Raw genomic sequence first — 24,562 nt, 5'->3', positions numbered from 1 at the left:
GCCTAGTAGGCTGCAGTCCATGGGGTCGCTAGGAGTCAGACACGACTGAGCGACTTCACTTTCACTTTTCACATTTATGCACTGGAGAAGGAAATGGCAACCCACTCAGTGCTCTTGCCTGGAGAATCCCAGGGACGGGGGAGACTGGTGGGCTGCCATCTATGGGGTCACACAGAGTCGGACACGACTAAAGCAACTTAGTTGCAGCGGCACACTGATACACATATATATTTATATGAATCTGCTGCTGCTAAGTGGCTTCAGTCATGACCGACTCTGTGCGACCCCATAGACAGCAGCCCACCAGGCTCCCCGTCCCTGGGATTCTCCAGGCAAGAACACTGGAGTGGGTTGCCATTTCCTTCTCCAATGCATCTAAATCGCACATAATAAAAAGCAGGTACAGTACAAAGGCTTTAATTTTCAGTACTCACATAAATCATAATCTATTTACTAATCATGCACTATACGCAAGTCACTCTTGAGTGAAGTGCAGCTATGAATTACCTCCTCTTTTCTTGCATCACGTCCTTTCTGTACAAACCAGATAACTTTTGCTTGTAAAGATCGTGGGGTACATTCCAGCAAAGTACTGTTATTCTCTATGCCATAGGCCAATCTCTCTTCAGTTTTATCCAAAGCATCCCCTGTAACATAAATGTTAACGTCAGCTTTGAGAATTTTATTTTACTGGTAAATAATTTTTTTAAATGAGTCCTTATTCAGATCCCTATAGCAAAGTGAATAGGTTTTATTGTTTACTGCTAATATATATACAAGGTCATATACATGAGTTATTTAGAAAGAGTGGCATACTAAAATTTAGACAATAAAAAGGCACAGCAGACTATGAGGTGAGAAAGAAGTAACCAGGAATTTGATTACAAAAGATGGGTCAGAACAGTTAGAAGGTATGTCAGTGTTAAATTAATAGGAAATCAGTGACAACATCCATTGATAAAGTAGGCAAGAGAAGGTGAGCACCAAAAATCAAACACGACATAGGACTCAAACTCAAGGCTACACACAGAAACAGAAAGCAGAAATCTAGGAGATATGGCTCTATATAAACACAAGTGTGAGTGATATCTTGACAATGGATTGCACTTATCCAGATACTATGGGAAGAAAAACACATGAAACTGAACCAAAGACTTTGTGAACCAGAGCTACTTGATTATAATGTGCACTTTGGCCCAGAAAGGCTCTCTTTGAACCTGAAACCCAAAATGCATACAGACATATATACCTAACTGCAGTGGAGAATCAAAGCCAGCGGATTTATTTTTAGTTGTTTTAACCAAGATCACATTCAATACTAGATACCAGGCTTTTTTCCTATGTCTGAGTCCTTCACGCTTTCAAAACAGATCCCTGAGTTTCTCTAAAATTAGAATCCCACCTTTCTCTAACCAATATTCTCAGAGGCTTACATTTTGCACCAAATCCTCAGCCAGTCTGGGGACTAGCAAACTGATCCTGGACCACAATCTCTGGACCTGTGTATAAGCAGCTCTGGTCTCTCAATCATCAGGAGCACAGTCTGCTCACCAACTACCATCACAGTGCGAAGAGACAGGTCAGTGGTTTTCTGTCTTGTTTGACTTCCTTACATTTGCCTAAAGCTGACATTTTCTCTTTCTTTACACATTGAGCCACCCACTACCTTTCGTCAGAAATGCATGTCTGGACCACGAACCCCAGTTCTGGGCTTACTCTATTCTAGTGAAAGAGTCAAAGTACTTCACTTTCTTCTATCCAAAGCTCACTAGGTAACCTGATTCAAGTTAGATCACTCTTGATAAAATTAAGTTATAAAAACACAGTGAACATATTCCCAGGGTTGAGCTGGTGAGATAAATCCTGCAAATTACTATGGCATTTGCCACTTAAAGTACACAACATTTCTGTTGTAAGTGTCCTCTTTTTGAGGTCTAACAATAATGCTTGCGGCTATATAAAAATGTTTCCAAACTAAGAAAATTTATAATCCATAAAATTTTAACTACACAGAATATTCTCAGGAACATTATTCTAGTATATATCAATCACAAATAAAACAAGGACCCTTTGAAAGAGGTTTGCATTCTATCTTCAATGCCCACTCTAAATACCCACGGCAACTGATTTTCTATGGATTACCGACAAACTGCTGTCCAAAGCACTGCTGAGCTGCATTCCCATGCCGAACATCTTGTCTGCGGAATCGCCTGAAAGAAAGTAAATGCATTTAGGAGATGTTCGGATTTCAATTTTCCAGACTTTAAAATATTGCCAACCTCATTAAAGTTTCAAGTAGTATTCTGCTACTGAAAAAATTGATCAGTCATACAAAACAAGGATAAAATCCAAGTTTCATAGTTTTCCATGTTTCCACTGAATGTTATTCAATGGATAAGATCTATATAAAACTGTTTTTTAAATGGTCATATGAGTTTGAATTATGGATCCTGAAACAATAATCTAAAAAAGTTCTCTTTACATTTCATTAGGAATTTAGTTCAACAGGGAAGTCTTCTGGTTTTAAATGAGTATCTTGGGTGGTAAAGGCTATGTGCAGATAAAGACAGTGAGACTTGAGGCAGATTACCTATTTGAGTAAAAAATGGATAAAATTCCCATATATATTTAAGTGCATTATGTAAAGCTATATGGATCCAAATATTTTGTTCTACAGCAATCATGATCAACGTGATTGTTAATAAAATAAACTGATAATATACTCAATTTACCCTTTTATTCAGTTATAATATGTAAAAAGTATATGCCTCTATTAAATGGGATGGTGCATTACATATTTAACAGAATGTCTTACATAATAGTGGACCTCAGGAAATACTGTATTTTTCCTTAATTTGCCTCTAACAGGTAAATATACTTCCAGTATATTTTCATATTTCTGGTTGATTAGACATATGATTGACAAATAATAATAGTCTTTATCCATGGAGAAAGAATTCCAGAATATATGTTGTTCTTGTTGCTATTTAGTTGCTAAGTCATGTCCAGCTCTTTGCAACCCCGTGGACTGTAGCCATACAGGCTCCTCTGTCTGGGATTTCCCAGGCAAGAATACTGAAGTATTCATTTCCTTCTTCAAGGGATCTTCCCAACCCAGGGAAGATGTCTCCTCACATTGTCAGGCAGATTCTTTACCAATGAACCACCAAGAACGTCCTCTAGAATATATACCATGTTTCCAATTTGTAGGCATCTTTCTCAGGAATTAAATAATGGAATTTATCCTTATTAGTACTGGAATGCTAAAATTAAGATCTTCAGCATATTAACAAGTTTGAGATGGAAACAGAAATATTACGTAAAGCTATAAAATACCACTTGCTTCTCTAATCATGGCATTTCTTCAACACTGAGGGGAAACCAGAAGGCAGAACAGAACTTTTATTCCAGAGCGAGATGGTAAAACTTCCCAAGTGACAAAGAGATGGTTTTACCATATGCAATGGTCAAATTTGGAAAAGGGAACCAGGTTCAAATCCCAATGTTACTACTCAAATTCTGCACGATCTTATACGCATCCCTGGTCTTTCCTGGTTCAGTGTGCCCTCTTTTGTAAAGGAAGCTGGGCTGACTGACACTTAATTTCCAGTCTCATTTTTTTTTTTTTTCATTCTAAGTTTTCCTCATGGCCACCAGTGATACTGGAATGTTATCAAGAAATGGAGTGCTTTCTCATAAATGAGTTCAGATCTTAGTTAAGAACTCAATACTTAATCTTTTGAGTGTTTCCTTATATTAAATGCTAGGACAGATGAATATTTCCAGTCAATTTTTAGGGTAATGGTCTGAGTGCAAAAGCAATTTTTAAAGTCTATTTAAAAGAATCAGACTGTTGATCAGAAAACCTTACTCAAAGACCTGAGATTTTATGAAGTTAAGATTAAAACTGCCATATGAATCATTCCATAGAGCTAAACCAAAAATAGAAATTGACAAAAGGGGAGCAAAAATTAAAGGTTTTATGCTTCTATATTGTTTTATGCTAGTGTGTACTTCTATTATGCAACTGATAGAAGCTCTGGATGACATTTAAATGGCTGTTGTTAATTCCTCACTTCACTGAGTGTTGCTTTGATATTGGGAATCTCAGGTCTGCTGAGCAATAGTGCATAATGAAACAGGAATAAATTAATGAAATGAGAAATAGTTTACATGTTGCAGCAAGGATATTGTATCATACTTATTATGCAAGTAATGTGAGGAAAAAAGGAATTAAAACCAGCTAATTCTAGGTAAGTACTGTGGGTAAGTGTGCAAAAATTTTGTTTAAAATCATTGGAAATATGCATTTAAAAATATAGATATCACATTCTCCAACAAGACTTCAGTTCATTTTATACTATCCTAGTATAGCTGTCCTTTATTTCAGCATTTAAAAAAGAAGGTATTAGGATCAGGAATATTAGAAAGGCTAAGCTCTCAAAGTCACGTATTTTTCTAATATCTCTTACCTCTTGGAAACTTTTCAAGAGAATGCTGGAAACAAGACAAAATACAAGAGCAAGGGGGAAGAAAAAGACCTAGCTCTATAAATTATAGTGTACTTTGGAAGACTATTTTAAACAAGTGGTTTGGAGTGTGAATTGATGCTTTTCCTCTGTTGACTCATTTTCACTTTGTGAACAGAAGAGTACTTATTTTAATGACCAGTTTTCAATTTCTACTGCTAGTCAAGTCTGAAGCAAAAATGATCTGCTATAAAAGCAAACTTTATGTGCTGGAACTTATCCAAAACGTTCTCCTCCAGGGGTGGGTGATGGTTTCAAAGAATCTGACACTGCTAAAAGATCTGCATTTCATGTCACTGAACTGAACTAATTCATTCATGAGCATGGCTCCTGATTCCACCATCTCACTACTTCCTGTCTATGATTTTGCCCATTCATTTAACTTCCCTAAAGAACTCTTTTGTCCACCCTATAAAACACCATAAAAAAAACTATGAATATACACTTTTACAAGAGGCACCATATACCAGGAAATACTTAGCTATGGAAACTTCTTAGTTAAATTCATCATAAATGCTGCATGCCTAATAAAAAGCTTGTAATTCATTAAGTATTTGATGCAAGGCTTATAAATATTTTGTTGCTGCTAAAAGCATTAGGATAATCAATGTTATTATTTTTGGTATAATTACCTTTCTGCCCTTAGATTCTACTACATCAAATCTAACCTATGGAAATACATGGTTTTCTCAGAGCATTTTTCTGTGTCTCTGTAGAAACAATTAATTCTCTTTAACTGGAACCTCCTTATATCCTTGCCTTCAAGATTGAACTCAAATGTTGAATTATTCTGAGAATCAAATAATGTGTTATGTGTATTGCACTTAGTCTGGTGCCTTATACATAGTAAGTGCTCAGTGGTGAGCTATCACCCTCATTTACAATTCTATTCTTCACTTCCAGTTCTATTTTCCTATGGACAGGGTACTGGGATTGTTTCCTCCTACCCCTCAAACATAGTATAAAAATAGACTGAATGAGTGAAAAAAGCATAAATTAATATTTTCAATTAGTAACACAGCTGTATTCTTCAAGAACTGATTTTCAATATCAATAAACATGGATAGAAAATCAGCTGACTCACTCAATTCTTCAGTACAGTTGATACATTATTTAGCTCATAAATGTCCTCTCAAAGCATCTTTTACTATCTCCTTAATATATCCTTTATTTACTCATTGGAATGTTAATTTAGGTAAGGTCAAATTAATAAAAGTTTGAATTAGTGACTAATTTTTTAAAATGAGATTCTACTATTTATGTGAATTTATAAAAATAATAATTATATTAAATTGGATTAAATTAGATTTTGAAAAAAGGTGTAAAGGTAGCCCAAAGTAAAAGAGCAATAGTAAATGAAATTAATAAAAGTTGCTTTCAGCAGAGAAACTGTATATGGTTTCATATCTTTGCTTTATATTATCTTTAGCCACTTTATCAAGAGAAGATAATTCCTTATTCTATAATAAAAATATTTTCCTTTATTTTTCCCCAAAGAATGTATAATTTCTTATCACTTGAGTTAAGAAAGATTCTTATTCTTCAAAATGCTTTCTGTACCATAAGATCTGTTCAAAGAATTCTAGGATTTACCTTCTCTAACTAGTGGCAATGACCCCACTGAAATGTACATATTAGAGTTTGGAGGTCTTTACCTTTCATTTGTGTTGAATTAAATCGCACATTTCATTAATTACACATGTCATATATTTGCCTAGGAGTTAAAATATTCACTTTCAAAATGAAATAAATGAAAACCAGCTGGTCAGGAGAACATAGGGCAAAGGCAGGATGTATTTTAGAATTTATTTATTTTCCTTTTTAAGTCTTTGAAATCCTCATATGTGGGTTTACTTGCTATTTCCACATTTTAAGTTTATCTAAACTGGTTTCATGTCTTGCAGCAAAAGTTTCAGGAGGGAAAACAGTTGATTCAAACATGGAAGAAAAATAAAACCCCAGAAAGCAAGCTCAGCCTGTATCTACACAATAGTCAATGGAAGTTATTTTTCAGAAAAAGTGAAGTTTTCAAAGTTTATATTAAGAATAAATTAAGACTATGATGATTAGGAGTTTGGGATTAACATATACACACCACTATATATAAAATAATCAACAAAGACCTACTCTATAACACAGGGAATTCTACTCAATACTCTGTAATAACCTCTACGGGAAAAGAATCTGAAAAAGAAGGGATATATCTATGAATACCTGAATCAAGTTGCTGTACACCTAAAACAAACACAACATTGTTAAATCACTATACTCCAAAATAAAAACAAAAAACCAAGTTACTTTAGAATAAATGGAAAATCACTTGAAAAAAAAGAAAAGCAGGTTATTTTCATGGAATGGGTACAGAAAGAAAGTGACAAAAAAGAATAGTATTAGTTTTTTCTAAATAAGGGAAAGGTTCCATGGAAGAACTGTCTCACCGTTTTGCATGTGTGCCTGTTGGGTAATACCGAGAGCAGGAGATACCATCCCAGGCGCAGTAAGGGTCTCGAGCCAGGCAGCAGTCTGCACAAGCACTTCCATACATGTCACACTGGTGGAATCGGACTTGGGCCACAGCAGAAGCAGATCCAATATAGAGCTGTTGCTACAGACATCAAGGAAGAGAGAGGCCACTAGCAGAAATGGACAGAATTCGCACTGAGTTCTTACATTTTCACGTTCCTATGTAATCATCTCTGTGAATATTCATGTAAATAACTACAGTTACTCAGGACTGATGATGGAACACTAACACTTTGGTTTTCTCCAAGATCTGAAATACTTTTACAGACTCGTATGCCTGAAGGACAAAAGTGCTATAGTGAGGCTGACAAATGTCTTAAGTTGACTATACTTTCATTCATTATCAAAGTAGAAAGACTCTTGTCATCTAACATTGTAGATCTTTTTAAAAAGTCTACAGGACTGTCCAAAAGGAGAGTGAAAAGGTATTTTTTTTGCATTTTAATGGATACAATTGACATATAACATTATATTAGTCTTAGATGTACAACATAATTATTTGATACTTGTATATATTGTGAAATGGTCACAATCATTCTAGTTAATCTCCCTTATCTCACACTACACATCTATAAATATTTTTTTGTGATGAAAACTTTTAAGATCTACTCTCAGAAGCTTTCAAATACGTAAAACAGTATTGTTAACTATAATCATCATGCTGTACATTACATCACCAGGACTTACCTATTTTATAACTAAAAGTTTATACATTTTAATAACCTACACTCATTTCATCTAGCCCTTGCCTCTGGCAACCACAGATCTGTTCTCTGTATCTATGAGCCTGTTTTGTTGTTGTTTTTAAACAGTTCACATATAAATGATATATTATATGGTATTTGTCTTTCTTGGACATATTTCACTTGGCATAATGCCTGCAAAATCCTTTCATGTTACTGAAAATGGCAGAATTTCCTTCTTTTTTATGGCTGACTAACACTCCATTGTGTATGTGTGTGTGTGTACATGTGTATGTGTACAATTTATTTATCCAGTCATTCATAGATGGATGCTTAGTTCATCTCCATGTCTTGGCTATTATAAATAAACCTTAAATGAACATGGGGGTGTATGTATCTTTCTGAATTAGTGTTTTTGTTTCCTTTGGATAGATACCCAGAAGTAGAACTGCTAGATCATATGGCAGTTCTATTTTTAATTTTTTGAGTAACCTCCATACTGCTTTTCATGGTGGCTACACTAATTTACATTCCCACCAACAGTGCACATTGACATATAACATTTAGAAAAGTGACACAGATATATACATGGAATGATGTGGAATAAACTGTAAGATATGTTAGTAAATAAAAAGTATAAGTAACAGAACAATAACCTCATATGTCCTTATCTGCCTTAACATAAAAGGTTACTTATAAATAAATGAGGCAATATATGTAACAGCTACTCTCAAAGTTACACCAGAAACTTTTTCCAGTAAAGTGGAAAGGAAGTTTATTTTTCATTGTACACTCTCTTGTATTATCATTACTATGATTTTTTGCAAAAATATTAGCAAAAAAAAAAACATGGAATAATGTTCTATTATGGTTGTACAGGCAAATCTATTCTTGTCTATTTTTCTAGAAACAGAATATGAAGAAATCTATTACCTACCTGTAAATCACTATGTATTTCTGTCAGAATAAAGCTGTAACTTGTTAACATATAAGAACACCTACCTAAGCTTTCTATCTTTTGACCTTATCTGATACATAGAATGCACACACAGACACACCTATACAACTTACTCTCTTTGATGAAATCTCCATAGAAATAATAGGAACTGGATCCTGAAAAATTAAAAAAAAACTTTCATATTTAGGAATAAAAATATAGAAACATACCTTAGTATGGTTATAAATTAACTGAAATAATATTAGTTATGTGAGTGGTTCTCTGTCAAGCAGTATATAGCTTTCATTTTACTAAATCAAAAGGAAAATACAATTAAATAAAATACAATTTCTTTTAAAAAATATTTTCTAATAGTGTAGGACAAAATATAAATGAGAAAAGTAGTGAATAATCTAATTATCTTTCAGTTTGTCTCTGCATTATAATTTTTGTATTTGCATTTGAGTATTACTCATGTTTTAGAAATCAATTATCTTTAAATAATAAAGTCAGAGTGCTATTTCTTATAAAGAAAGTTGAACCATTAGAAGGAGAACAGTTATATCTTTGAATAGGTCTTATTACCAATAAACCATGTGATCTTTAATTGTTTTAACTCAGGCCTAAATAAAATACTATGATCTTTCTTAGCTTTTTGAATGTTGAGTTTTAAGCCAAGTTTTTTACTCTTCTCTTTCACCCTTATCAAGAGGCTTTTTAGTTCCTCTTCTCTTTCTGCCATTAAGACGCTTGCTCCTTAGATGATAAAGCCATGACAAACCTAGACAGCATATTAAAAAGCAGAAAGGTTACTTTGCCAACAAAGGTCCATATAGTCAAAGCTATAACCATAGCTTTTTCTCACAGATGTGAGAGTTCTACCATAAAGAAAGCTAAGTGCCAAAGAATTGATGCTTTCAAATTATGGTGCTAGAGGACTCTTGACAGTCCCTTGGACTGCAAGGAGATCAAACCAACCAATCCTAAAAGAAATCAACACTGAATATTCATTGGAAGGACTGATGCTGAAGCTGAAGGCCCAGTACTTTGGCCACCTGATGCAAACAGCTGACTCACTGGAAAAGATTCTGATAATGGGAAAGATAGAGGGCAAGAGGAGAAGGGGCAACAGAGGATGAGATGGTTGGATGGCATCACTGACTCAATGGACATGAGTTTGAGCAAACTCTGGGAGATAGTGAAGGACAGGGAAGCTGACCGTGCTGCAGTCCATGGGGTGGCAAAGAGTTGGACATGACTTAGTGACTGTACAACAACAAAACAAAATATTTTTCTGTCAATCTCCATTAATCCAGAATGCTCTGAAAAATGTGCATTATCATCAACACTGTCTTGGAACTGCACCAGAGGAAGGACAATCTACAGAGTAGTTTTGAGCACTTCTGTACAATACTTGGGGTGGTGATTAAGACAAGAATATTTCTAAGGACATCACAAACTCAGCCATTTCTGTGACTGGAGAAGTCATAGGAATGTGGGATACAATCCTGGATAATTAATGGATAATTACCCTTCAAATAGTTATTTTTTGAAAGAGAAAAATTTGATCACCTATGTTAAAATTTTAAATATTTAAAACTACAGAACGCTTTATTCACATGTTGTTTTTTAGTCACTAAGTCGTGCCGACTCTTTGAGACCCCATAGACTGTAGTCTGTCAGGCTCCTCTGTCCATGGGATTTCTCAGGCAAGAATACTGGAGTGGGTTGTCATTTCCTTCTCCAGGGAATCTTCTCAACCCAGGGATGGAAGTCACAGCTCCTGCACTGGCAGGCAGATTCTTTACTGCTGAGTCACAAGGAAAGCATATGCATGCATTTATTCATTCAAAAAACAATGTTGCTTAAGGATTTATGTGAACAAGACATTGTTACGATGAATGCCCTTAATATGAGATCTGTGAGTCCTGACATGAAATGAAATTTTATAGAGGCTCAATATGCAAAATAAACAAAAATATTGCTGCTCTGGGGATTCTCCAGTGGCTTAGCAGTAAAAGAATCCACCTGCAAGGCAGGAGATGCCAAGACATGGGGTCGATTCCTGGGTCAGGAAGATAACCTGTAGAAAGAAATGGCAATCCACTCCAGTATTCTTGCCCAGAAACTCCCATGGACAGAGAAGCCTGGAGGGCTACAGTCCATGGGGTCACACAAGAGTCAGACACAGCTGAGCGACTAAACAACAGCTGCTCTGGTTGAGATAAGAATGTTGTTAACTTTGTGTGAAGCTATGAGGAATCTAATCTGAACAGCTAAGGTGAAATACACTGTTTTCATCAAAAATATTTTTGTGCACATTCATTACATATACACAATCTTCATTATTACATATTGTGATCTTGCACATTTGCTTACTTGCTAAAACTTATTTGCAACCCCAATATCAATGCTTTTGGTATTTTGCTGCCTTTCACATGCTCAGAATGGCAAAAAAAAAAAAAAAATCTGAGCTGCCCAAAATGTACATTCCCAGCTGAGGTTGATCAAGGTATACCCTGCCTTCTTGTTTCAACTCTCATATGGTAAACAAGTATCTTCATGTTCCATTTAGTACCATATTTTTATTTGTGTCCTTTTTGTTAATGATTTGCTGTTTAAAAGGCCCCCAAGCATAGTGTGGTGTTGGAGAAGACTCTTGAGAGTCCCTTGGACTGCAAGGAGATCCAACCAGTCCATTCTAAAGGAGATCAGCCCTGGGTGTTCTTTGGAAGGAATGATGCTAAAGCTGAAACTCCAGTACTTTGGCCACCTCATGCGAAGAGTTGACTCATTGGAAAAGACTCTGATGCTGGGAGGGATTGTGGGCAGGAGGAGAAGGGGATGACAGAGGATGAGATGGCTGGATGGCATCACCAACTCGATGGACGTGAGTTTGAGTGAACTCCGGGAGATGATGATGGACAGGGAGGCCTGGTGTGCTGCAATTCATGGGGTCGCAAAGAGTCGGACACGACTGAGCGACTGAACTAAACTAAACTAAACTAAGCTTAGTGTTGAAGTGTTGTGTTCCTAAGTTCCAAAAGGCTGAAATGTGCCTTATGAAATAAATATGTGTTTTAAATAAGCCTTGTTCAGGCAGGAGTTATTAGTGGCAACCTACTCCAGTACTCTTGCCTGGATAATCCCATGGACGGAGGAGCATTGTAGGCTACAGTCCATGGGGGTCGCAAAGAGTCAGACACGACTGAGCGATTTAACTTCACTTCAATTTTAATTAATCAACAGGATAGTCCTGGTTGGCTCAGTGGTAAAGAATCCACCTGCGGAGCAGGAGATATGGGTTGATCCCTGGGTCAGAAAGATTCTCTGGACAAGGAAATGTCAACCCACTCCAGTATTCTTGCTGGGGAAATTTCATAGACAGAGGAGTCTAGCAAGCTACAGTCCATGGGTTGGCAAAAGAGTTGGACACAACTGAGCGACTAGACAACAACAACATATACTAAATAAGGTGTCTTTAAAAAGAAACACAAATAAAACAAGTTTACATATCAATCAGCTGACAAAAATGCTGCGACTAGAGACTCTCAGGAACCTAATGTTGTATCTCCTCTTTGTTTTTCAGTTGCTCAGTCGTGTCGGATTCTCGTGACCCTATGGACTGCAGTGTGCATCTCCCCTAGGAGCAATGATTACTAATTAATTCAGTGTTCAAAGAGCAGTTATGCTATAGATGCCAAGACTTACTGTGTGTATATGGGTGTGTATGTGTGTGTGTAAAAAAGAGAGACAATATACACAACTGTTTTGTCATGCTTAATATTTCCGTTATCATTTTGCATTTTTCTTTTAGCAAATTCTCTGTGTAAACTGCATGCGATAAAAAGGCAATCTACTTATCCCACGACAATGCCAACATGTCGTGAAACCTGTGGACAGGTTCATATTGTTTCACCTGAAACAATATGAAACCTGCTGCTATTTTTTTAAATTGCTTTTATTGATAGTATTTTGCTTAAGATGATGACTGTAATAATGATTCTAGAATTCATTTGTGGGATAAAGGTCATTTTATATCCCACTTCATATAATGAAATTCTTTTCATGATGGTAAATACTGGCCTCTTTATCTGAAAAGTGAATAGTCTATGATAACCAAATAGATGTACCAGAATTATAAATCATTCTTCACTTCAGAGTACTCTGAATTTACAACATACTGATTAGGGAAAAAAAACAACTGATGTAATGTTTTTCCTATTTATAATTCACTTGCGATTGTCTACAATACATAAATGTTGGCTATATGTTTCACTAAAAATACCTTGAATATCTGAAGTTCTTCTAGAATTACTTCTTCCATTGATTCTGTTTCTTGGTTGTAAATTGTGATTACTTTCAGCACAATTCCATTATCTATAAGAAAATAAAAGAAGAGATAATCCAGAAGCTTTGTAACAATCTGGTTTTCAAACAATTAAAAACCATGGAAAGATTATAAATTTAAATAAGATTTGAAATCTAGATGTATAAAATATTTAATCATTGCCAGTTAAAACAATATGGCTATTTATTTATTCATATTTTAAATTAGCAAAAAAAATCAGTTTTGTGTACCTGGTCAAAGAATAAGACCAAATAATATATAAGTATTTTCCAACAATTTGATTCAAAAACCCAATTAAAGGTTCAGAAATCAAGATGTCTTTTGGAATTAATGAAATAGACAAATAGAAAATTATTCTAGCTTTTTCTGTGATGTATGATGAAAGAATATTTTTTACCTAAAGCTACATCCTGGTAAGAAACTATACCTTTGATCTTATGGAACCTTTCAAGCAACACACAATGGAAATCTTGACATATTGATATATAAACAGAATAAATATATTTATATTTATACATATACATTTTTCCTTCCAATTTTAATGAGATATAAATGACATACAACACTGTATAATTTTAAGGAATACAGCATAATTATTTGACCTATATACATCATGGGCTTCTCTTGTGGCTCAGCTGGTAAAGAATCCGCCTGCAATGCGGGAGACCTGGGTTCAATCTTTGGGTTGGGAAGATCCCCTGGAGAAGGGAAAGGCTACCTATTCCAGTATTCTGGCCTAGAGAATTCCATATAGTCCATGGGGTAGCAGAGTCAGACATGACTGAGCGCATACATCATGAAATAATACCACAATAAGTTTAGTGAACATCCATCATACAAAATAGCTTTTTTTCCCTTGTGATGAGAACTCTTAGGGTTTACTCTCTTAAAAAGCTTCATTATAACATACAGCACTGTTAACTATATTAGTCATGGTGTATATTATATCCTTAGTACTTATTTATCTCATAATTAAAAAGATGTATCTTTGACAACCTTCATCTAGTTCTCCCACCGCTCACCTCCAGTAACCACAAATCTTGTTATATATACTTTCAATAAAAATTTCAAGTATACACTATAGAGAGAATGGTGTAATGAGTCCTCCTGTACTAATCATTTAGTTTATATAATTATAAATAATTTTATAAATTTATACCTACATTTTAAAATCCTACCTTGTTTTTATTATTCCTGATATTCTGAACTTGTTCTTTCCAATGAACATTTAATAAAACATGAATTTGAATGTAAGAATTTAGTATAGTGCTAGAAGTAACTAGGGGGAAAAAGCACTTTGGGAGTTCTGATCCTGGGTTTCTATGGTACTTATGCAATTTCTTTAACAATTATGAAATCGTGTGTTTGGCTTAATATAATGTAATTAAAATAAACTAATAAAAATTACCAAAAGGAACAAAACTATCATATCAAGCACACATTATAAATATCCCACAATTATCATATCAAGTAAAAAGGCAAAGAGGAACTCAAATTATCAGTTTGCAACTAGTGATTTTTCAATAAGGACTACTATATATAGTACTAAAGCATGTGTCTGGTAAATTTGGGGAAAAATAACTATTTTGTGGTATTATTCAAAGTTGTATTCATCACACATTCATCAAATATGTTCTTTAGTGCTGAAAAGCTGTGGTTTAATAGAATAATATCTTTAAGCTCAACATAGGTTACACGAGAGCCTAAGTATATACCTTATATATTTCTGGAATTCTCTCAAATAGCTTTGGTCAGTCTAACAAAAAAGTATTTCTGAAAACATTCTTGGATTTATATACGTGACTTCTACTTTCCAAGGCGGTAAAAAATAACATGCTTTTTTCTGTGATTAATTTTTATCAAATATTACTCTTGCTTATGGAATTCTTTTTTTTTTTTTGAACTTTGTTGGATACCACTATACGTGAATTCATGGCCAGGTAATTTTAACTTTGTTAAATAAATGTGATGCTTTGTTAATCTTGAACCCACAGTGCAGAACATACTGCCTAGTCATTTCAGTCGTGTCCGACTCTTTGTGACCCCATGGACAGTAGCCCGCCAGGCTCCTCTGTCCATGGGATTTTCCAGGCAAGAATACTGGAGTGGCTTGCCATTTCCTTCTCCAGCAGAACATATTACTAACCTCTTAAATGAATAAAATATATCCTGCAAGAGACATCAATTTTTGGAAATCAGACAATTACCTCCTTACTTGTACCTTTGCTGTTTCAAAAAGCATGAGTGGGAAAGTTCAAGCACCAATATTAATACTATATATTAATTCCTGATCTGGGCATATGTAATGTCTTTTTAGAATATGTCAATGATTAAAGTTATATATAGTAGAACGCTTACTCTTCTAAATAGGATCTGCTATAGTAATTACTATGATGCATATATATAAAAAGAAATGATAGTTTTAATGATTCTTTAAATGACTATATAATTTCAAAGTACTTGACAGAATTTGATACATATTACCCTGCATGCTAAATGATTCCAAGTTCTCCTCCATAAGCTCGATCTAATGAATGGCACTAGTTGAAATTACAGATCTATTTTACATTTTGACTTTTAGCATATTTATTATACTTTATTTTAATAATGCAGGATATTATAGCTTTAGTCTAAAATTTTATCTCCATTATGTATAACACTGGTGTTCCCTCATGGCTCTTCTGGTAAAGAATCTGCCTGCAATGCAGGAGACCTGGGTTCGATCCTTGGGTTGGGAGAAGCCCGTGGAGAAGGGAAAGGCTACCCACTCCAGTATTCTGGCCTGGAGAATCCCATGGACTGTATGGTCCACGGGTCACAGAGTCAGACACGACTGAGCGACTTTCACTTTCTTTCACTTTAATGTATAACATTTAGCTTCATTAACTTTACATGGTTGATTTCTTATGGGGCCTGATAAGCACAGTTGAGATTATAGATTTAGGTGAAATTACCTAAACTTTACCTAAAGACTGAAGCAGTGGCCCTGAGGGACTAACAGAAGAGAACCATCCTTTGTATGGCACCCTATTTCTGCTCTGAGTTCTTTTCTGGAACCAACATTGTTTATTAACATCAATTATTCATTCCTTAATGTATTCATTTTGTTCAAATGTATTAAATATTGACCATGTATCAGGAATTACAGGCTGTAACTGCCCCAAATTCTTCTCTTCCATTGCAGCGGACAGGCAGTATGTAAGAAAGCCAAATGGGTCTACAGAGGTTTTGTTGACAGGCAGGGATGTTTAATGTTATGTTATTGATTTTAAGGTTCAATTTAAATGTCTGAGTACTTTCTAATTTCATTACCTGTCCCAATGAACAAGACATCATACTGGCCATCCTCAGCTTCTACTCGATCCACTGCTATTTGTTTCAGGTTATACTTTCCATCTGTTTTCACTAGTATTGGTTTTTTATGGGCAGGCTTTATGGGCTGGTACATAAGTGGATGACTTCTAGCAAACCGGATGGCATCATCAGGATAGTCTTTGGTAGTTTCATACCTGCCTCCATTCACTTTGCTGGCACACTGAAATACAAATGGATGAGAGAATATTTTTCCCGTGAAATCTAAAGAGCAAATTTATAATCAATTATAAGGAGAATTATAAAAACGGAGTATGTTCAATTAATCAACTATGTATTTAACAATATTTAGTAACCATATCTTCTTTACTACAGAAATAAAATCTGAATTAAAAATTGCATAGTGAGGCTGAATTATTTTTAAAAATGCGGCACTAGAAATAGACAGCAATGAAATCCTGAAAAATAATTAAGTATATATAGTTTGGAGATAGCACAAACATATTATGAAAATATTTTATTTTCCTGCTTCTAAAATTTGTTTTTCATGTTGCAAATTAAATTTTAAAGTAATAAATGTATTGTTCATAGCAAAACAAAAGTGACTTGTTATTGTGCTAAATCTTCCCCTCAAATTAAGAATTACAACCACACAACAGCTTTCCCATTACTGACACTGATTGATGATAGTTTCAATTGTCTCACTGACTATAACAGAAATCTCTTCAAATTCCATCATTGTTAATTAAGGGAGGAAAAAAACCCCTTCTCTATTCTAATGTAATTTGTATGAATGTATATTATTTTTGTATGAATCAGAGACAATAACTTGAAAAAACCAGAAATACAAGCTATAACACGTCTCAATTCTTAAAATCACTGACTCTAAAAATAAATGTTCAGCGGTACCTAAGCTACTTCTTGGAATACCTATCACTGTGTTGATGCATGCTTGCTATTTAGTGCTCCCTCATTTCACACATTTTCTTCTAGCACCAGCAGGAATTGTAACGGTGACCTTGATAAAAATTTTCCACTTTAGAGTATAAACACAGTAGTTTATTAATCATTCTGCAAAGAGGGCATTTTTAATGGTTTGTTTTAAAATCTGGGGCCATATTTCTTAATTTGGCATGAATATTTCACGTGAGTGTACTTTCATGCTATATAATTGGAAACATTCTAGACCAGTCTGGAAGCAGTTCAGTAACCAGTCACTTCCTCTAAATCTCCTTTAATACCATGTGGTTTCAAGAAGCATTTCCAGCAAAGCCACAGAAGTGGGTTTTCTCCATTTAAATTGTAATTTCAATCAATAGAGTGAAATAAAATATACTTTATGTCTTATTGGAAGTAATAATTTTAACCTAGTGAGAGAGAGTGATTGAAATGGTAAAGCCTTACACTTGTTAACTGAGATAAGGTTTGTTTCCACTTTGAATTGTAGCTCTGCAAAAATGATTTCTACTGACTTGCAAGTACTTATGGAATCAGCATAGTGATGGGTTTTCACTAGCTGCTCATAATGGTGTAGACCGACTTGCATGACAAGTTTGTTCTCCATGAACAGCAGATACAATGATGCTACCTTTTCCCAACCTAATTGTGTACAGGACACATAATACAAAATCCTCCTCCTCATTATTATCATCATGTGTGCAATTAAACGGAGAAAGCAATGGCACCCCACTCCAGAACTCTTGCCTGGAAAATCCCATGGACGGAGGAGCCTGGTGGGCTGCAGTCCATGGGGTTGCTAGGAGTCGGACATGACTGAGTGACTTCACTTTCACTTTTTACTTTCATGCATTGGAGGAGGACATGGCAACCCACTCCAGTGTTCTTGCCTGGAGAATCCTAGGGACGGGGGAGCCTGGTGGGCTGCCGTCTATGGAGTCACACATGTCGGACATGACTGAAGTGACTTAGCAGCAGCAGCAGCAGCAGTGCAATTAAAAGCACAGTTTGAATGGCTAGTTAGGAAGAATCTTGGTAGCACCAGTTAAGAGGCAAATGATGGAACTTCCTCTTGGCAAATGGGTTGCTTAGTATTATGATGAGCCAGAGAAAAATCTTCCTCTCAATATGCTTAAGTGAGAAGCTGAGAAAAAGTCTGGTCTAGGGAACTGAAAGCCTGACCCAATTATCAGAATATATAATAATGATATGGTAACATTCTCTTGCTTGGAAACCACTTGTGGCACTAATTCTTCTAAAGAGGCTGAGAGGAATACAATGCTCATTATTGATGTTTCTGTATTCACCAGTACCTCTAAAAATAAAAATTTAGAGTCAAATAGATAGTCAAAATATCAACAATAATATGTATTTTATAATGCTAAGATGTATCCATTTTAGATTACATTCTTTTCATTAAATAACAAGCATACATCTAGATATAAGAAGTAATATTTCTTTACCATGCAAGTAACCAAGCAGATTTTTAGTTGTGGAATTTCTTAACTGTTTCATGCAAATTTAATAAAGCATCTGAACAACGAACAGAATATTACTAAAAAAGCTTTTCAAAAATAATAATACTTTGTTAAATGCCTAAACTTACAGATCCAGGTCTTGGATAAGGTACTTTTCCTTCATAGAGTGACCAGTGGTACTCAGGTCCTTCCTTATGTGCATATGGTCCATTAAAGGCTGCCCGGATGCTAGACATGTGATAAACACATATAGCATGGCCTCTAAATATATTACTGGGGAAAAAAGAGATAATTACTATTCTGGAATAGACTAGGAGGTCACCTAGTCAAATCCTACAGAAAACCTAGATAAGGAGGAAGTCTTTTGGGTGAAAGAGTTGCAATCTCTTAGGTATAAGACATCTAGCGATATTATCTACTACAATATTCCAAGTATTCAAACTCCAAACTTACTGTTTTTTGCCTATTTATTAGAGCAAATTAAAAATGACATTGTTAGAATCACAAAAGCAGTCATGTCATTTTATTTTTTTTCCAGTTGAATCTTAAAATTGTAATTGAACTATAATTGATTTACAATGCTGTGTTAGTTTTAGGTGAACTACACACACACACACACACACATATGTAAATATATCTGTTTGTGTTTTACATGTCTTATTAAGGAAGATTTCGTCTTAATATTTTTAAAGATTCATTACCCAGTTGAGGACGGTTTTATCTCCTTGCATCTCTTTCAGGTATACTGTGTTTTTCTTCTTGCCATGCTATTAATACTGTTGTAAATTTTATTCAAATTGTATATTTTTCTTAGCGTATATGATTTGGAGAATGATTTAAAGTCTAAAGAGAATTAGGGGCTTTGTTCCATTCTTGAGCTTGGCCGTCACACAAACATTGATTGGCTTACTGTACACTACCCCCTCCAGGTCACTGAAAACAGTGTTACAATGGCAAGATGACTGGGCTGCACCAGATTAATTTTGAGAAAAAGACTTAAATTATGCAAAACTCAGATTCCTTACCTGAAGAACTAGAAGAAGTTGAAATTATTTTCTTGATAAAAATTTCTAGTTATCTTGGATAAAGACAGCATTTGAGATTTCTTTATAAAATAAAGCTACATCAACTTTTATTGTGAGTATTTAAAATAAGATTCTGTGAAAGAACATTTTAAAATTATTTGTATTAAAGATTAGGCCACATTTATTAATTTGGCATAATCTGAATGAAGTCTAACACTTCCCTAGCCTCCTTATTGTAAGAATTAAAATAATTAGATTGTGAAAGTGCTCTGCAAAATGCAAAGTTTTTTAAAAGTATAACATTTCCTACATTATGAGACACCTGTAGAACAGCAGTTATGTTACTGTCTAAGGACATCAGTTCACACATTTTATAACACACATTGAAGCAATTGGAAATGCCTGCAACAGTGAGAAAACCAGAGATAGTCTTTCAACTAACATGGCAGTAAACCTTTGATCACCATGCTATGATATCAACCTTTACGTCAGGTAACACCTGGGAAGCCTTTCCTCAAAATTATGCATAAATCAAACAGCCAAAATTGAAATTATGGAAGAAAATAATGCTCTGTGTTTGAAGTCTCAGACAGATCAATTATGCTATCATTTATGAAAACAGCTTATAAGCTGATCATTCTAACTCATTGAAAAATCTATACTGACTATTCTGTAGCTTATATTTACCATAAAATGCCGTGGAATTATCATGCAATGTACAAATTCTTCACTAGCATAAAAGAGAAGATGAAGTGTAAAAAAAGTTTGGGATTTTCCATGGACTGTGATAACTATCAATCTTCATTAACTACTTCTTCATGCATCAAGGAATAATTGATAGCAAAATTGTCTCCATGTTTCTGTGCTAAAGAAAAGGTCCCCTTAGGACAGCAGGATGCTCATCCAAAGAGTTTTATTATTTTTTTTTCCAAAGTGAGAATAAGAAATTACCTGCTGAAAAACTAAACAAAAACTTAATGCAACACCTAGGTGGGGGGACAGGGGAGATGAGCTGGGAGACTGAGATTGGTAAATATACACTATTTATATACAAAATAGAGATGAAAACAGACTTGTTCAGCACAGGAAACTCTACACAGTGCTCTGTGGTGATCTAAATGGGAAAGAAACTTAAAAAAGAGGGGATCTATGTATACATATAACTAACTCACTTTGCTGTACAGTTGTTATTGTTTAGTTGCTAAGTTGTGTCCAACTCTTTTGTGATCCCAGGCTCCACTGTCTATGGGATTTCCCAAACAAGAATACTGGAGTGGGTTGCCATTTCCTTCTTCAGGGGATCTTCCCAATTCAGGGATAGAACCCATGTCACCTGCATTGGCAGGTAGACTTTTTTAAACCACTGACCCACCTGGGAAACCCTTGCTAGACAGTAGAAACTAACAAAGTATTGTAAGGCAATTATATGCCAATAAAAATTAATTAAAAAATTTTATGGAGAGATCCTAAGCAAACAAAGTATACATGACAACATAAAAGTTTAAGGCCAATGTAAAGCAAACAAGAAACTGAGTAATATTTTTCTATCACCATCAAGAGAATTGAAGTATATTCTTTATTTCTCATTTTAACCATCTCATCTCCACTCTGATTTATTTGGAAAGACACTCAGGGAATTATATATATAAACTTTCAACTCAAACTGATTCTAATAACATATTTTCATTCATGTATCAGACACATTAAATGATCTTTGATTCATTTTTCCAGCACTCTTCAATGGATACATAACACAAAAACATAAAAATATCAGATCGTAAGTCCTAAACTTGAGTAGTTTATTTACATTTAAAACATGGAGGGCAAATCAGAAATGTGTGTTCTCTAAGAATCCACACAGGGGCAACCAGAGTAGAGGAAGTGAGCCAAGTGCTCTGTGATTAAGGAATCAAGGAGTGTTTCATGAAGATGGTAATTGACAAGTACTGGAAGAGAAAGTAGATAAAGCAAACCATAGTGATGGGAAAACCAGACGCTGGGATTCTGACAGGTTATTATCTTGTCAAAAGCAGAGTTTGAGGGAACTTAGAGGGAAAACTTCCAATCTTAAGTGGGGAATAGTGGATAGAAAGACTTGAAAGCCTGACCCAGACAACTGTATACGATAACTGAAAGAATAATCCTAGACTTTATAGCATGGAACTATAAAACAAGCATGCAAACACAAAACTGTATAGGAAAAAAAATATCATTCTGTTGTAGATCGGGGGTGAAGAGCTTAGGATACTGAGCAGAGGAGGATGCTAGTACTTTAAACAAAAAGAAATATGGATTTGGATTGAGATTGTGGTTTTAAAAAAGTACAACTGCAAATACAGAAGAATGAAGGGAAATTGGTGACTTACAAAGTATAGAAAGTGAGAATAACAGATTGGTCAAGTGTATTTTCAATTACATCCACAGAGAAGGGATGAGGCATCTCTTGTTTCATGATACTTTGACTAACCATATAAATTTCTTACCTGGTAGTGTTGAAGAGTCCAAATATCACTGGATTCTTATGATCTCTGGTATGCAGCAAGAACACATCCTCTGAAACATTAAAGATCATTGCATTAACTTAATATGTTTAGCCCTCAAGGCATGTGAAGAAAATATAGTGACATAAAGTAGTTTAGAACCCATGATATATTTTAAGATATATCTTATATATAAGATTATATATATATTGTATATATAATATGATATATATTATATAATATGATATACATATGATATGATATGTATATGATATATATTATATATAATATGATATACATTTCCATATACAGTTAAGCAACCATGACCAAATCACAACATAGTGACATGGATGAACTGTTGAGGATGACTTTGAGCTGGGCCTGAAGGAAGGAGCCAGAGGTGCTGACTCTAAACTAAAAGGAGGGGTCTTTTTGCTTTTGGAACTCCTTTGCCCCAACTCGTGGGCTGAGACGAGAATAAAAACTTGCTCTAAGTTAGAAGTCAATGACTGTGGAAAGCAAGTTACCTATGCATGTTAAAAATAGTGAGCATATATATATATATATATAAAAGAAGCATATATATCCAAAAAAAGAAGTATATATAAAAAAGAAGCATATATATCAAAGAGAAAGATTTAACTCTCCTAATAATATTTACCTAATTCATCAAAATATGTATCAATCCCATTCATGCCTGGTACTGAGCAAACCAGTCTAGCTTTCAGGAAAGTGCTCCACTTATTCACTAGTATTCTCTGTCCTCCCATATCATTCTGTGAAAAACAAAAAGCAGGTAAATGGGGACCCAGAGAACTTTTACCAGCAATGGATTTTGTATCATTAAACATGAAGATGGCAAGAGTTATACCTTTTTTACTTAATTAGAAATTCTGGTACACTCCTCAAACAATATTAAAGATGCAATTCCTCATAAACCTTTTCTTTTTTTTAGGTTCACACATGCTGCCTGGTCAGCGTGCTTTCACAATGGCCCAGTAAACACGGCTTCCAGGTATCAAACAATGTTAGTTGAGTATGTGCCCCCAAATAAATAGTGACTTTTATGATACAGTAACTTTTATTATTTGGAGAAGGCAATGGCAACCCACTCCAGTACTCTTGCCTGGAAAATCCCATGGACGGAGGAGCCTCGTGGGCTGCAGTCCATGGAGTCACTAGGAGTCGGACGTAACTGAGCAACTTCATTTTCACTTTCCACTTTCATGCATTGGAGAAGGAAATGGCAACCCACTCCAGTGTTTTTGCCTGGAGAATCCCAGGGACGGGGGAGCCTGGTGGGCTGCCGTTTTTGGGGTCGCACAGAGTCAGACACGACTGAAGCGACTTAGCAGCAGCAGCAGCAGCAACTTTTACTATAATTTTATTGATAAATAATCTGCTTATCTCAGAAATACAGACACATCTCTTTTTCTTCTTTTAGGGAAAAAGGCTTGAGGTATGAACACATATGCATACATACACATAACAAGCATATATATTTGCACACATATACAAAATACATACATGTATATATGTGTGTCTGTGTGTACATCCATACATGTACATATGAACATCTTAAATTTATTCTTGAGTATCTTTTAAATATCAAAATAACTTCACATTTATGATTCTCTCAATATATAAGGCTACTTCAGTTGGTTTTGAATATTCACTAAATCATCTATCTGAATTCCAACAAACTATAGATGTTTTTCCCTACAGAATCAACCATCTGAATTGTTGAAACATAATTATGTAAATTATTTAGAACGTGGATTACAGAAACTGGAACGATTTTGGTGAAACTAACTTTTTAAAATGGAGCTTAAACTTCTGTATGGGAAGAAATATAGCCTAATTATACACCTTTTCTTCTTAATAGGGCTTTGAAAATGGGGAAGATAACACAAAATGCGAAGTTCTTTTCAGATTAAACTTTAGTAGACATGAAGTCTAAAGATTAGACACCAAATACCAATTTTAGGGAGCCTAAGAGAATACTGTAAAACATTTTAAAGTAGAAACAGATCATAAAATGAGCAAAGGCCTGACATTAAATTGTGAGATAAGCAAGCTTAGTGAGAGAGGAAAACAGTCCTCACCACACAGAGTCGCCCCACTCTGGTGTAAATTGCATGGGCGCTGTTTTCGGCCTCCAGGGCCTTCTCCGTGAAAAAGAAATACACTTTGTTGTCATCTCGGTCTTCATTGTCAGGGATCATATAAGAACCTACAAATTTTGGCTCTAGATAAGTAAAAAAATAGAAGAAAATGTAATAGTTAT

The 24,562-nt window shown here is 34.9% G+C and overlaps 1 protein-coding gene across 1 annotated transcript in view; it reads right to left on the bottom strand.

The window, feature by feature from the left end:
- SEMA3E (semaphorin 3E) overlaps positions 1-24,562 on the bottom strand; it is a 274,339-nt gene that overhangs the window by 26,118 nt on the left and 223,659 nt on the right. The window contains exons 7-16 of the mRNA XM_061413774.1: positions 24,381-24,523; positions 22,937-23,051; positions 22,279-22,348; positions 18,899-19,043; positions 16,336-16,558; positions 12,961-13,052; positions 8,807-8,848; positions 6,968-7,134; positions 2,143-2,210; positions 508-647 (exon numbers count right to left, since the gene is read on the bottom strand). Coding sequence (XP_061269758.1) covers positions 508-647; positions 2,143-2,210; positions 6,968-7,134; positions 8,807-8,848; positions 12,961-13,052; positions 16,336-16,558; positions 18,899-19,043; positions 22,279-22,348; positions 22,937-23,051; positions 24,381-24,523 — 1,205 coding nt within the window. The remainder of the gene's footprint in view (positions 1-507; positions 648-2,142; positions 2,211-6,967; positions 7,135-8,806; positions 8,849-12,960; positions 13,053-16,335; positions 16,559-18,898; positions 19,044-22,278; positions 22,349-22,936; positions 23,052-24,380; positions 24,524-24,562) is intronic.

The sequence above is a fragment of the Bos javanicus genome, chromosome 4, assembly GCF_032452875.1.
Source record: "Bos javanicus breed banteng chromosome 4, ARS-OSU_banteng_1.0, whole genome shotgun sequence".
In the NCBI taxonomy this organism is placed as follows: domain Eukaryota; kingdom Metazoa; phylum Chordata; class Mammalia; order Artiodactyla; family Bovidae; genus Bos; species Bos javanicus.
Note: the sequence above shows the minus strand (reverse complement) of the source record. Positions and strands in the feature narration are given on the sequence as shown.